At 40.6% G+C, this 15,310-nt stretch overlaps 2 protein-coding genes across 2 annotated transcripts; both read right to left on the reverse strand.

Moving 5' to 3' along the window:
• Nucleotides 1-7,544: 7,544 nt before the first annotated feature.
• LOC135349619 (uncharacterized) lies at nucleotides 7,545-10,605 on the reverse strand. The gene is made up of 8 exons (XM_064548164.1): nucleotides 10,269-10,605; nucleotides 9,626-9,700; nucleotides 9,265-9,306; nucleotides 8,318-8,407; nucleotides 7,964-8,056; nucleotides 7,859-7,895; nucleotides 7,716-7,798; nucleotides 7,545-7,640 (listed from the first exon to the last, which is right to left on the reverse strand). The coding sequence occupies exons 1-8, from the start codon at nucleotides 10,566-10,568 to the stop codon at nucleotides 7,614-7,616; spliced, it is 747 nt and encodes a 248-aa protein (XP_064404234.1). The 5' UTR covers nucleotides 10,569-10,605; the 3' UTR covers nucleotides 7,545-7,613.
• A 100-nt stretch (nucleotides 10,606-10,705) lies between these two features.
• Nucleotides 10,706-15,297, reverse strand: LOC135349782 (uncharacterized). Its single transcript, XM_064548392.1, has 8 exons — nucleotides 15,294-15,297; nucleotides 15,140-15,228; nucleotides 14,897-15,003; nucleotides 13,095-13,211; nucleotides 12,474-12,556; nucleotides 11,828-11,866; nucleotides 11,581-11,697; nucleotides 10,706-10,984 (listed from the first exon to the last, which is right to left on the reverse strand). Exons 1-5 carry the CDS (start codon nucleotides 15,295-15,297, stop codon nucleotides 12,553-12,555), a joined length of 321 nt encoding a protein of 106 aa, XP_064404462.1. The 3' UTR covers nucleotides 10,706-10,984; nucleotides 11,581-11,697; nucleotides 11,828-11,866; nucleotides 12,474-12,552.
• Nucleotides 15,298-15,310: the final 13 nt, after the last annotated feature.

Raw genomic sequence — 15,310 nt, forward strand, 5'->3', positions numbered from 1 at the left:
ATGAGTCCTGCATGAGAGGGGGACCCGTGAATATGATAGCATGCTACCATTAATAGGCAGTACCTATATAATTATTATAAAGAATGCACAAACACACGAGAGTTGTTGTTATAGTTGTGCTTTATCATGTAGCTCTAATATCTGTCGTACCATACTCCTGTACTTGCATGTCCAACAACTCCTGGCTCTCTAATCCGCTGCCTGATCTCCACCCACCTTAGGGAACAACCTAGATTCACACCGTATGTCCGCCACCCGTTCAAATCTAAATCAACCTGGGAGACCCCCCATAATTATAAGTTATCAAAAAAACACCTCAGACTACGGAAGATGGCTTCTTCCACCTTGACAATAAAGATCTCTATATACTAGACTGACAAACGACCCCACATTAGAAGCTAGCAGCCACATAAATTAGTGTGTATATTATCATCATCCTCTGTCCAGTAAACACAAGTACTCACGGACCCTCACCCCCAAATCCCTCCAACCAGAGATAAAGTAAGGAAAGGGATTGGCAATGGTCGAAAAAATGTGACTATCCGTGATGCGCTACGTCATCGACTTTTTTTCATCTTTTGTAGCCTCCATTTATAGCTAAAAGTAAAAAAAACATGCTTAATAAGGAAATCAAAATCAAGAATTTATGCAGCCTAGTTGATCAACAGAGACGCAACAAAACTAATATAACACTTTCTCGTCCTTTACAGCCTCCATTTTAGCATTTTGGTTAAAACCATACAAAAGAAATTATAACCAAGCAGGCCAGTTCGATCGTCAACATAGACACAAATAAGCAGGATCTGTAGGCAAAACATCATTAATTTTGGCTACAGCAGTGCTTCTTAAAAAGGGGCACAGACCAATAATAACTAGTTTTCAAGCTCTAGAGCACCACAGTCAATTCTTCCACGCTTGGACTTCACTTTAAATAAAGCACAGGACACGTGTAGCCTTACTATATGCAATTCTAAAGTCTCATGAGACTAATAACAAACTAAAAGTAATATTACTTCATTTCGCGGGCGTTGTGCCAGGAAATAGATGGTTGAGAGGAAATCAACATGAAATCAATGTGAAATGATCACGTGAGTTACTCCCGTTGCCAATCCCTCTATTACTCTATCAGTCTGCTCCAACCCACCACTACGTGAGTATTACGTTCCAGCGTTAGCTATACACAGTTCTTGCTATCTATGATAGACGCGACTCTATATATGGGTAGAGGCTGACCGTGCACACTTGTCCACAGGTACGTGGAAATTAAAGTATAAGAATCAATTATGTATTATCCAGACAGTCTCGATCTCAGAAGTGTCGTCGATATCCTCTAACCCAGCCACAGAAACCGTGAGGGCCATGATGTAGTGTTTCGTATTGTTATAATTATCAAACGGCGGTTCTAGTGTGTCATCATCTGATGGGAGTGGATCGCGGGGTTAGTACAGTGTACCATCCACTCACAATAATGTGGCCATGTCTCCAGGGTTCGCGTTCGTAAAGTTCAAAACAAATCATCAGCAGACAAAGCTATTTCCCATCCCTCAGCACCGGCCATATTCATGGCATCAGGATCTGCTAGTTGCTACAGATGCAAAACTGGGTCCTGCAGCGGGTGTGTGTGTGTGTGTGTGTGTGTGCCCATGCAGGCAGGCACTGCACAAAGTGCATCCCTAGCACAAACTCAAAAAGCACCAACAAGGTTGGTCTCTATAATTATATATATGTATATATTATTATTCATGTTGTTATATAGCTATAGCTGATTGTGAGTGCATGTGTGCTGGTCCCACTAGCTCATGATTCATTGTTCTCTTGTGGTCTACTTGATGTGTATTTGCGTACACCTAATATGAGGGAATCCATATAAGTGTACCAATTACAGGGCCGTACATAGCTTAGGTTTGTAGGGGTGGAAAAATAACAGCTGAAAATTTTTCCTAAAAAAAAGGTCAACTGTTATTTCATATCCTCTGAGTATGGCAACTTCCAACTTGCTATGGCACTACTTATTAGACAAGGTAGCTTGAGCTAGAAAGGTACTCCTACTTCCAGAGGCGCAGTGGAGCTCAGATTTTACCTAAAAAAAAGGTCATCACTCGTTCTCAACAGTCAGCATGTGCATCAGATAGCCCTGCCCACATCTCAATTTCATGACATCATTCAATCGATAAAAGCATTGGGCATGTTTAGATCAGTAATTTTGGCAGATCTAGAATGCCAGGGGGGAAACTGCCCCCCCCCGTCTATATGGCCCTGGATTAAGAGTGAGGCAAAAGTATATGCTAGCATCCTAACGCACTACTTCAATGTATGCAGACTTGAGGGCTGCCTATATATATAATACAACACAACATTCTGTATTAGTATGATTGCGTATCATTATAAGGAAATACTCTATATATAGGTGAAGCCCTGTTTGCGTATCGATAAGCAAACACAATGCAAACTCACAATTATAAATCACAAACCTCTTTGAACTAAGAACAAGGATATTCGATTAGTTAATGTCAAAACTAAATACTGCCTTCTATATATTTGAATACAGAGGGCAGTATATAGATTAATTGTACCTCAAGTGCAGCTCAGCCACTGCACAAGTGAGAAGAGCCCTCCCTCAGTGCTGCATGCCGTTGATTTTTGCTTGGTCCTCCATGAATGGCATCAGAGAACTTGAGTCTAAAAATACTGTACCTGTGAGAAGAGAATAAAGTGAAAGTGGAGTACTTGCATGTATACTAGTCAGGGTGTCATACAGGGGCGGAAAGGGGGGATACCCCCCCCATAGCTCCAATTTCCCGCCCTTTTTTGCATTCAGGTACTAGGTTGTATGACCAGGGGCGGATCCAGGATTTAGGGAAGGGGGGTTCTTACTTCTTGGCCGCGCAAAGCGAGTGTCACTCGGCGCATAGCGCCAAAATTTTTGGCTGACCACGCCCATTAATCAACCACATTTCCCTATATCTGAAAGAACACAAGGCAAAGCCATTCTCATGCTCTGGGGATAGTGATTGCACTTTCTTCTCTTTCAGGAGAGCACCAATGTCCATTGGCTGATCCTCAGCGGAAGATCTCGTTGCTTGCTTCGATGAACACGGAGGGGTGATGGAGGTGGCTGGTGGTTCCAGTGGAGAGATAGTTGTGACTGGAGGAGAGATGGTTGTGACTGGAGGAGAGACGGTGGTGGCTGGAGGAGAGACGTTGATGACTGGAGGAGAGACGGTGGTGGCTGCATGGAGGAGAGACGTTGATGACTGGAGGAGAGACGATGGTGGCTGGTGGTTCTCTTGAAGAGGAGACTGCATGGCTGTAGACTTGACGCATCATCTAGATTATTATATTAGTCAATATAATTATTATAGAATTATAATTATCTATACAGTGTCTATCATTCAGTATGCAGTGCCATGAACTCTCCCTTACCTGAAACTTTACTCTTCTTAAACCAGGAGTCAATGGAGGATTGCAATCTAGACCTTTTGTTAGGATTCATGGCCAGGCTCAATTATCACTGCGACCATGTGGCTGGATGAGTCAATATAGCCAGCCCCACCCTCACATTATGCAGAGAGAACTTTGTACCCTATTGTCATGACAGTAAGCTAGCTAGCTAGCCAGGTCCTAGGTGTATTAAATATAAAGTATCAACTTAGTGGAAGGGTAGTTCGTACGAACCCAACGAACTACCTCTGGATCCGCCACTGATGACTGAGTGTCCATATAGCTGGCAATTTTACACAGGGTATTAAAATAACAGTTTACCTTTTTTTTTAGCAAAATGTTCTGGTTACTTTTCTTATTTTTGCCCTCTACTTCAAAATCCTGTATGAAACCCTGCTAGTCTTACTAGTCTACAGGGTTTTGCAGAAATAGAGGGTGTAGAGCGTTCCTTATATGGATATCTAATGTTTACACATTGTGGTGTCATAATATACACATTGTGGTGAAATGCTAAGTCTGATTGGGAAGCAACACAAAATGGCTTTTTTCTTGTGAAAAAATATCAAGGCATTATTTGGGATATAAGATGGAGAATTGCATCAGACAGAGCTGCTTGGACTATCTTATCAAAGTGTTGCTGAGAATCTTCCATCAACTGTTGTAGAATAGTGCCATGCTGACTTAGTCTACAACTTTATGGTTGACCACAGATAACCATATAAGGAACGCTCAACGCAAAACGCTTTTTTGTGGATATTGCAAAGATTCTGCAAAACCCTGTATAATTTCATGCAAGCACAAAGAATTCGGTGTTCACTCAAGCATGCAAAGAGCTAATGGGACCACAAGCTTACTACTCTATAGCAAACCCACATACCATGCATTAGCCTCGATTCCAGGCCGCTAAGAGAGGGCCTGGTATCGACTGTTTGCGCATGCGCCACCTATTACCCAGAAAGTGGGTAATTCGGATACCATTGTATTTTGCTCAGTAAAACAATGACGTCACAACGAACGGAAGTGGATTGAAGAAAGTGGATAGAAGTGTGATTGTAGCCCGTGTGATAGCATTCTAATAGCTACCCTTAGCCTACTATGTTAACAAAGGACTCACAGCCTGCAACAGTGTGGATAACAATCCTCTGAACGGAGGGGAAGGCTGACATGGACAATAGCCTATATGGATAGGCCACGCCCATCTGACACTAACCTTGGTGAAAGTCGACTCTATCAGAAAGAAATTGCTGCTGTAACCAATACAGCTCTGTCTCTAGCTATATAGCTAGCTATATAGCTCTGTGTCTGACTTTATGAAGAGTATTCTTTGTCTGTATATGTTATTCAGGATATAATTCGGGTAAAAATTCAGTTTAATGGGAAACATCACGGGAATATTATCCAATAATTTTGCGCATGCGCAAGCAGTCAGTAGCAGGCCTAATTGTTTAGGCCTTGTGAAGGAGGCTAACCATGCATAAGACACTACCTATACTTGTCTGTTTGGGGTGATATAGTGTAAGGGGTGCTGTTCATGCACATACAGAGGTAAGGCCTGGGACGAAAAGGATATATACACCATAGTTGCATGCACATTGGCAAAGCTTTTTAACCACAACATATTCTAGTAACACGTATACCTCATTTCCCTGATTTAAGTGCTTTCAACATTGTCTGAGTGTACAGTCATCATAAAACTCCCTCTGCATGTGCAGCAAGTGGTCTGTGATCTTGGTTGTCATTTGGGTTGAATCATCTGTAACAACAATAACAACAATTGGTTATCCAATTGCTGCATGCATTACAGAATGCAGAATACAATGTAACAAACGGCATAATTCAGCACACATAATTATTTTATGCATAATTAGATATAATTATGTACACTATTTACTAGCCTCGATTCCAGGCCGATTAAAATACGTATTTTAATCGGTTGCTTTGTTTGGGTTGGCTTCCATGTTGTTTGTGAGTTGGAAGTACTTCTTTCTTGAGTAGCACATGGTCAGATCTACGCCTGCGCATTAGAGATGTCACAAAAAAAGATGTCACAAGGGCCGGCCTGCAGCCCAGCCCCACCCCTTCTTTTTTTCTGCAACATGCATGGTACACAGCAAGACTAATATAGTTGATGGTTTCTTGCTTCAAATGTTTAGAGCAAAAGAATACTCAGAGAACTGATCTCTCCATGCAGCTGGCTATTTATACTATTCAGGGGACGGTATCTCATCGGATGTTTGTAATATATACAACCTCAAATCATAGATTATACTGTACACTCTGGAGTGTACAGTATCTATGCTCAAATTTAGCTATGAAATAAAATAGCCCGAAACAAAAATCACTGATCTAAGAACACCATCAAACATAACTTTTTAGCTTTGAAAGATTGGACGTACAGCCACTCCTATATATCTTACTGGTTACAGCATTATTTTTTGTTTTAAAAATTTATTGCTTTTGCTGATTGGAAAATGGGGTTCTGAAATCATCATTAATTTTGAGAGCAACAATCGTGCAGACATTGTATAATAGCATAGGTATAGTATTAAAAAAATCAACATCACACATTATAAATTATTGTTCTCTTTGTACCAAGTGTGTAAATGCAAAACAAGTCTATTCGAGGCCCATTCCATAATTGTTCTGTTTGCCAACTGCATTGTTGTACAATATCTTGTCAGTAGTATAGCTCAGAGAAGTCATTTCTTATACCCTCGTCCGAGCAGTTGGCTATCTTGTTGAGACCACCCCTCTTTAGTTCACCTGGAGAGAGAAGAGGTAAACAATATATGCATGCATGGGAGGACGGTGTAATGCATGTGGGAAGGTAATGAAGGTGTTGTGTGAAAACCTATAGTATTAAGTATTATGTACTTATAAGAAAAGTGAGATTTATGACTAAGATTGAGCCTTGTGGGGAACAACTGGGGTTAGAAATTGGATAGTTGCAGCAATCATATATAATTATGAAGACATACTGTGCTATAAAATTGGCCGCTGCATGTTTCCTATACGAATCTGTTAGGTATATATATATATATATAATTATACATGTTATATAATTATTATAATTATTGTATAGCGGGTAATTTTCGTGGGGGTAAAAAATTCGTTATCAAGCTGACCTACATGAAAATTTCCCCATGAAACGTAGGCATGGCTTACCATAACGCATGCAATGCAAACAGTATTTATAGTCAGGAAAATCACCGTTTTCCATAAACGAATTTTACCCCATGAAAATTACCCGCTATACGGTATATAGTGCATATACATGGCTTCAAATTATGTCGTAAATATATATTAAAGGTCTCAGGCACACTTCAACTAATTATAAGTGTATATACTATAGTACATAATAAATAGTATGTCAGAAATACCGATTTACTACCTCCTGGACCATGCAGTCAAGCATGATAGTGCAGTATATACACACGTTTCCCACGGTATACCCCTCAGAGTAGGACATGGTACAGCTTTAAAGTACCTGAGAAAGCACAAAAAGGTGAACACTTACCAAACACATCATTATTGACAGTCTTATGTATATATAATAATATACCTTCAAGTTGAGAAGAGTGAATGGATTTGCAGACCTCCCAGAGCTGATAGGCATGTCAACCAGAAACTTTCTCTTATTATGTTCTCCTTTATAAGTACCAGGCCTATATAGTTGTTCGCCTATATAACCATATATAAAAGCGAACATGCACTCGGCATGGGATCGAGGCTAGTTGCATATATATAGGCCGTCGCCCGATATAGCGATATTTTGTTTCGACAATTAAGTGAATCTCCTTAGTACATGCATGCCGCTGGTGTGTAATCTATCCCCCTCATCACATTTGGAGGGGGTGTGCATGAGTCGCTATTGCGTGCATTTGTCCAAGGTATACCTATATATATACACGCATATATAATAATTATAGGCCTATAAAACAATAATTGTGTGGATGCAAAATATAACGGCTGGATGTACTGGAGGGCCGGGGAGTATCAACCACTATCTGCCACATAGGGGGTGATTGTCTTCTTGTAAAAGGTTCTGTATATGCATATAATTATTACATACAACATGCATGCATGCATTTTGAGTGATTTAGCTTGGCATCATAATAATTATATATAGTATTATAGGCAACATATGCACAGACAAACATTAATAAATTGAGTTACTTTTTTATTTTCCGAATTGAAACCTGTGGACAAAGTGCATGCATGGTGCCAGCACATCACATAACATTCACAAAACAGGAACATGCACATTAACTTACATTTTTTCCTTTAATTAAAACAAAATTTCTTTTTATTGCCTCTTCATAAGATTTTAAATTTTCAAATGTAGCGAAGGCGAAACCTGGAGACAGCAAGTATATAATGGCTACATTATTTTGAGTGGATGGTATACTGTACTAACCCCTTGGTCCACTCCCCCCAGCAGGGATGACGACACACTATATACAACAGAGAAGTATAGCACAAGTTAATCGATAGAACCACTATACCCTTAATAATGACTCACGCTAATGGGACCAAACTGGCGGAGGGCCTGGTTGATGTCCTCTTTCGTTGAACCTGCAGGCAGGCCACCTACGTGCACCTTCTTAGATTTACTCTGTGAGGGAGTAGAGGAACCAGTGACATGAACTCTATATAGTTGAGTCAATGATATATATTCAGCTCATAATTATTAGCCTATAATTATAGTATACACACGATTCCCCAAATTAATGGAGCCTCGGCTGTCAATTCCTTCAGCCCTATATATATATATATATATTGACCTGACCACAAAACGCTTGCAACACACATTGCATGGCTGTATAACTAACATAATACGGAACACTACATGCAATTCTATATACATGGCCCTCACTGGGACTGTGGTGGCTGGGACCGTGACTGGGACTGTGTTAGCTGGGACTGTGGTGGCTGTGACTGGGACTGGGACTAAGACTGGGACTGTCTGTAAGGGAGCAAATGTCAATGACAACAGTCATATAAAATTATGTGTATTTACGAGAAGTGTATAGACTTGGTGTGCATGAATTAATAATACTATATAGCACTCACTATGGTAACCACAACCACTTCAAGTATACAAGGCGCTAACAATAACAATGCTGAAAGGACATGCATGACTCAGGGATAATAAAATCACTTATTCATGTAAATTTCTGGATTTCACAGTTTGCAGTTTGTGACGTAGGTTGGACAAGAAGGCCTACTACGGTTTTTAAGTGGAGTTGCAGACTCTTCCTTGCTATACAGCCTATATAAAGCTATAGCTCTTTCAGCTAGTGCGAAACTTTATTTTATTTTTGTGTATAAATATAGTAGATCAGTTTATAGAGGTAATAAAGATTACCGAATGTATACACTGTAAATAAGGATGTGTGGTTTTGACGCAGAGTGCGTGGCTATTGTGGCAAACGTGCGTTTTTTCTTGCATTTTTTCCTGATAGTTGCCACAATAGTCACGCACTTGCGTCAAAACCACACACCATTTTTTACAGTGTAGCCACACCTAATTCCGCATCCTGAGCGTGATATACATGCATACACTATAACTACTGCGCGCTAAGACGCTCGGCAATTACATATACATGGTAAACATCTATATAACGCAGAAACAAAAACATAAAACAAATGTTATAATTATTGATAATGTTTGTGGGACTAGAACATCTTTGAATCCATACAATCTGGTATATAATTATTATAACAATTCGGGAATTCGAGCGTGCATAACTGTAATACAGAACACTCATGCATGCATATATAATTATATATATACACATGCACATGCGCATGGTCACTCACAGCACACCTCCTCTTAGGAGGAGGGACAATCACTGATGGTACCTGTGGAGGGGGTGCAGGGGTCAATGACATGTGGACTCAAGTTAGTGCAGAGCATATACATGCATGTGTGTACCTAATTGGCCAATAAAACTGCATGAAGTAACAATCATGTGTAACGAATGGCATGCATGCTAATAAATTATTTTATGCTGCTAACTGTGAATGTGAAACAATAGTTATAAATGCTGGTATTATAGCCAATAATTATACATAACACTAATTAATTATTATAGGGGCAATTGCCAAGCTATTCCACACATGCATATATATAGCTAGCACATGCATGCACTCTAAGATAATATATTGACGTGACACTCACCGCACATCTTTTTACTCGGAGTGCCATTGTGGCAGGTACGACGCTTGTGGTGGTGAGGGCAGTGGCTGGAGTAGGCTGAGAGGAATAAGTGCATGACATGAACTAATCAAGTATAATAATTATACCGTATAGCGCGAAATTTTCGAGGCACTTATATTTCGTGGATTGGCCTCTAAAAGCCATTTCGTTGCACAATGTTCGCGGAATCAGACTGCTAACCGGAAGCCACGCCTTAAATCTTTGCACGTTATAACAGGTAATTTAACAATTTTCGTGGACTTATTTTTGTGTAGAATTCTAACCCACGAAATCCGTGAAAATTAAGCCCCTCGAAAATTTCGCGCTATATACGGTATACCATGACGCTTCTGTATTATATATTATAGTATATGCATGGCTAGTAATCCAATTTTATTAGCCAAACCACAATACATGCTACTTTTTAATTCTGTGCCTCACTCTGTTACTTATATGGAATTTTAATATGAGCAGTATTCTCAGGAGGCAAAAATTTACGAAACTGTTGTGCTTACTGCAAATGCACATGGGAAAATGCAAGTAATCAGTTATAGCTAGACCACCAGAGACTCTACACTGATCGAGTGAATTAGCTATATATATAATAACATGGATAGAGACTAACCTGGTTGGTGCACCTGCTTCCAGGGTGGCAGTTAGTACAAGGTGTGCCCCTCTGGGCACACACACAACTCTGGCACGAGCCTTTTGTGCATCTGCAACAAGGCATAATACAGCCTGGGTCCGGGTGTGTAGGACGTCGAGAGCTAGAGGTGCTATGATTGCCGGATGAACAGAAGCCTTGTTGCTGATTAATTGCTGATGAACTGAAGAAGCCTTGTTGCTGCACTGCAAAAGTCCGCTCTTTTATAACAATTATGAGGAGCGGAAGTGGGTGTGGGGCCACAGCTACGTACACCCCCATTGCAAATTTACATGGGTTAACACCCACACAGTACAAATACATGAGTCAACACCCACATGCATGCACACAGTACAAATACTGTATATTTTCGTATGACTGCCTAACAATATTCGTACATGCAATTCAGGATAGGATAGTGACGTTGAACCTATTGCAATAATTTTCGATGATACTCTGTAACACAAAAATTTCTACCATACCTGCTAGATACGGTACACAGCACAATGTAATACATATAGTTGATGGCTTCGTTGCCAGATTCAAATGTTCACAGCTAAAGTGGGTGCAAGTATTGGAAAACAAGTCCATTCAAGCCTATTGTTCCAATCTCTTAGTGTAGTAGCTCCGAGAATTGATCTCTCGTACCTCACGAGCAGCTGGCTATCTTTTTGAGACCATCCCCCTCCTTAGTTCACCTGTGATGAAGAGAGAGGGAGAGAGAGAGGGAGAGAGAGAGGGAGGGAGGGAGAGAGAGGGAGGGAGGGAGAGAGAGAGAGGGAGGGAGAGAGAGAGAGGAGAGAGAGAGAGAGAGAGAGAGAGAGAGAGAGAGAGAGAGAGAGAGAGAGAGAGAGAGAGAGAGAGAGAGAGAGAGAGAGAGAGAGAGAGAGAGGTTACCACGCAAACAATGTAGAAGGATGGTGTGTGTGTGTGTGTGTGTGTGTGTGTGTGTGTGTGTGCGTGCGTGCGTGTGTGGGAGATAGAGGGACACTCTATTAAAGCAGCTGACCACGTTTCTTTGTCTTCTTTCAGAAGTTCTTTACTTATACAAGGGGGAGGGGTATGCACAGAGATACCATGTATAGTACATACACGCATACTTTCATCAAGTTTAGTGATAATCATAAGCTAAATTTAGTTCTTCAAATCAGACTTGAGGCCATTTCTGTGTAATGTATTTGGGCCTGAAACCAATGAATGAAAAACCCAAATAACAACAGCCCCGTCTTTATGGTTCAATAGTCACAAAGACACCAAAGTCACAGGAAAATAATACTTATAGTATACGTCTCACCCCACTCTTGCTTGAGACATGCACATCAACCAGTTCTGCTGTCTTCTTGACTCTGAGAGCAGTCAGTCCACATCCACAGCAACCAGCCTTCACTTGAAACCCTCGAGTTTGAGGCCACTGTATGGATATGTCCCAGTTGTAAGTGAATTGTATGTATGTGTAAATAATGTTTGTGTGCAACTGATTCAGAAGCATGACGTTGTACATGTCCATGTATAAAGTATGACCATAAACCGTGGTACCTTACACCATTATTTTCTTGTCGCCTCTTTTTTCATTGCAACCCCTGAGTGGATAATAATAGCAGTCAACAGCTTATACACATGTTAGCCGAGATAGGCAGCACTGACCTAAGCAACTTCATACTTTGATTGAAATGCTTGGAGACAAGATGCGAAAACAATTATTATTAGCAGCTCAGCAGAGTTTAAATTACTTACATCATTAGGCTTTCTTAGCTCAATCAATATAGAGCCCTCACACCTAGCTTATCATGCTACTATTAACACATTAGTAAGATTATACCAAGAGAATAGTTCATTAAAAAGAATACACAACTCTAAAACTGTACGTGCTATGTCTAACCTACGTCAAAACTACATGTGTTGTATGCAATGAATACCATTAGTGATGATTATCACTGATCATGCCTTTCGTAGTGTTATAAGAATGAAATGGTTGGGGGTTACAATAGTGACCTAGGTCAGAATGCCTCCTGTGTACATAAACTTTTGCTCACAATTGTGTGATTGAAAAACATAGAGTGAAAGCCCAGCCAAAAAACTGATCCTAAACAGAGCTACAATGCAGCCCCTGGATGGATTATAGTCAATAGCTTACACAAGCTAGCCACAAGATTATTAGCAGTGCAGCAGAGTTTAAATTATACTTACATCATTGCCAGTCCAGAGGCTTACATCATTGCCAAAGTCCAGAGGCTTTCTTAGCTCAATCAATATAGAGCCCTCACACCTAGCTGTATCAGAGAGAAGAATTGAACACATTAGTAAGAGTACACCAAGAGAAGAGTTTATTAGGAAGAGTACGAAACTCCGCTTAAAACAGTAGTAATTAATTAAGTGTTCATGTCTAATTATAACCTGCTACATGCTGTTGTCTGCAATGAATACCAGGTGTGATAATCATTGCCTTCGTAGTATTATAAGTGATTGGGGGTTACAATAGTGACCTAGGTCAGAATGCCTCCTTGTGTACACATGGTGTCATACGGGGGAGGGGATATCCCCTCTGGCTTCAACCCCCCCTAAAATTTCAATTCAATCAAAAATCAAATATTAGTACAATGGGAGGGATATAGCATATAACGATACCATGTATAGTGCATCTACAACTTGAGTGATAATAATCTAGTTCTTCAAATCAATTGAGGCCGTTTCTGTGTACAAGTATTTGGGCCTGAAACCAATCATTAATATACTTTTTGAATGAAGAACGCCCTTATTGAAATAACAACAGCCTCGTTTTTATGGTTCAAAGACACCAAATCATCTCACCCCATTCCAGTTTTGCTGTCTTCCTGACTCTGAGAGCAGTCAGTCCACATCCAAGCCTTCACTTGAAACCCATTTCGTGCCATTATTTTCTTGTCACCTCTTTTATCATTGCAACCCCTGAGTGGATAATAATTACATAATAGCAGTCAACAGCTTAAACACATGTTAGCCGAGATAAGCAGCACTGCCCTAAGCAAACTTCATACAGCTTGATTTAAATGCTTGGAGACAAGATGCGAAAACAGCTCTTTAACATCATTGCCAGTCCAGAGGCTGCCTTAGCTCAATCAATATAGAGCCGTCACACCTAGCTGTATCAGAGAGAGAGTTGTAAGAGTGTACCAAGAGAAGAGTTTATTAGGAAAGAATAGTTCATGTCCAACCTACTACATGCTCTTGAATACCATTCGTGATGATTATCACTAATATTGCCTTTGGTCGTGTTATTTGAACCTAAAGTGAATGGGGTTAGTATTTGTGACGTAGGTCAGATCGATGCCTCCATCTGTACAGTATTGGAGTTGTGTACTCTTCCTTAACTCAAGTCTAGCCAAAACTGATCCTAAACAGAGCTACAATGCAGCCCCTGGGTGGATAATAATTATAGTCAACAGCTTACACAAGTTAGCCATTGTGGTTGAGATAGGCAGCACTGCCCTAAGCAAACTTGATACAGTAGACTGCTCAGCTGAAATGCTTGAAGACAAGATGCAAAATAATTATTTAGCAGCTCAGCAGAGTTTAAATTACTAGCTTAGATCATTGCCAGAGGCTTTCTTAGCTCAATCAATATAGAGCCCTCACACCAGAGAGAAGAGTTGAAACATGCTACTAACACATCAGTAAGATTATACCAAGAGAAAAAAGAGTACACAACTCCACTTAATTAAAACTGTACAGGTGGTAGGTGCTATGTCTAACCTACGTCAAAACTACATGTGTTGTAATACCATTAGTGATGATTATCACTGATCATGCCTTTCGTAGTGTTAAATGGTTGGGGGTTACAATAGTGACCTAGGTCAGAATGCCTCCTGTGTACAATATCTAATAAACTTTTGCTCACAATTAATTGTGCGATTGAAAAGCATAGAGTGAATGCCCAGCCCAAACTGATCCTAAACAGAGCTACAATGCAGCCCCTGGATGGTCAACAGCTTACACAAGTTATCCCACAAACAATGATTATTAGCAGCAGCAAAGTAAATTACTTACATCTTGTTTTTCTGTTTTTTAGGTTGACATTACCATTAGCTATAATTTTCTGCTATTTCTGCGAATGAAAGTAAAATTGCAAATCTATACTCGCAGAAAATTAGAAAATGCAATGAATATAATTAAAACCACTGCGAGCACTTAGAAACGCTACGATTGAATTTAGCAAAATGAGCTGAACAGTGAAATCGCAGACAAATCTACATGTCACTTAAGCCAATTCTAGGGACTCCAATGCTGCAAATTGCTACTATAGCCAGTCTCACCTAGTTGGGCGGAGCCTTCAAGCCTATGTCAGGATTTGTCTTGCTGAATTATGTAACACGCTGATAAGCAGCTATGAATAATCATTTTATTCTATGAATATTATTATTCTGAAGTGGGCCAATTTTACCCTGCTTGAGGTTACGCAACCGGACGTGACACCGACCACAGTAGAAATGCTGCAATCTGATTGGGCTGCAAAGACAAATCCTGACATAGGCTTGAAACCCGACCTCAGGGACGGTCGGGCTCTCCCCAACTTAAGTCTCACCCGGACCCTAGACTAGCATTCTCAGCATTTACATAACAACATGGTCACTCACATGTGACGTACGTCCGTGCTCTCTGCTAGGCTGTGTAGGTGAGGAAGGAGGGGCTGGGGGAGTGGCACTGGGCCCAGTCTGGGGGCACAGATATAGGGGCCAGTGGTCTGTGAGGGAATGGGAGGGGTCGGGGAACATAAAACTAAATGATAACAGTACAAATGTCTCTCCTATGTTGCTGTGTCATGGGCTACAGTGCAGAAGAGGAAAACACACACACAGAAATTCAGCATTGGGTCTCACCAATATTCCAAAGTAAGCTGGAGTCTTTGATCGACCAGGTACAGTACAGGTATGTACGTACGTACGTATGTCCAAAATAAGGGGTGGGGCTGGCCTAGAGCACTAAAGTGTGGCCCGGGGCTGGGTTGAGGCTATCCATGCACATGACGTCAACTCATTCGAGCTCTGTGG

Source organism: Halichondria panicea, chromosome 16, assembly GCF_963675165.1.
Source record: "Halichondria panicea chromosome 16, odHalPani1.1, whole genome shotgun sequence".
Taxonomy (NCBI): Eukaryota; Metazoa; Porifera; class Demospongiae; order Suberitida; family Halichondriidae; genus Halichondria; species Halichondria panicea.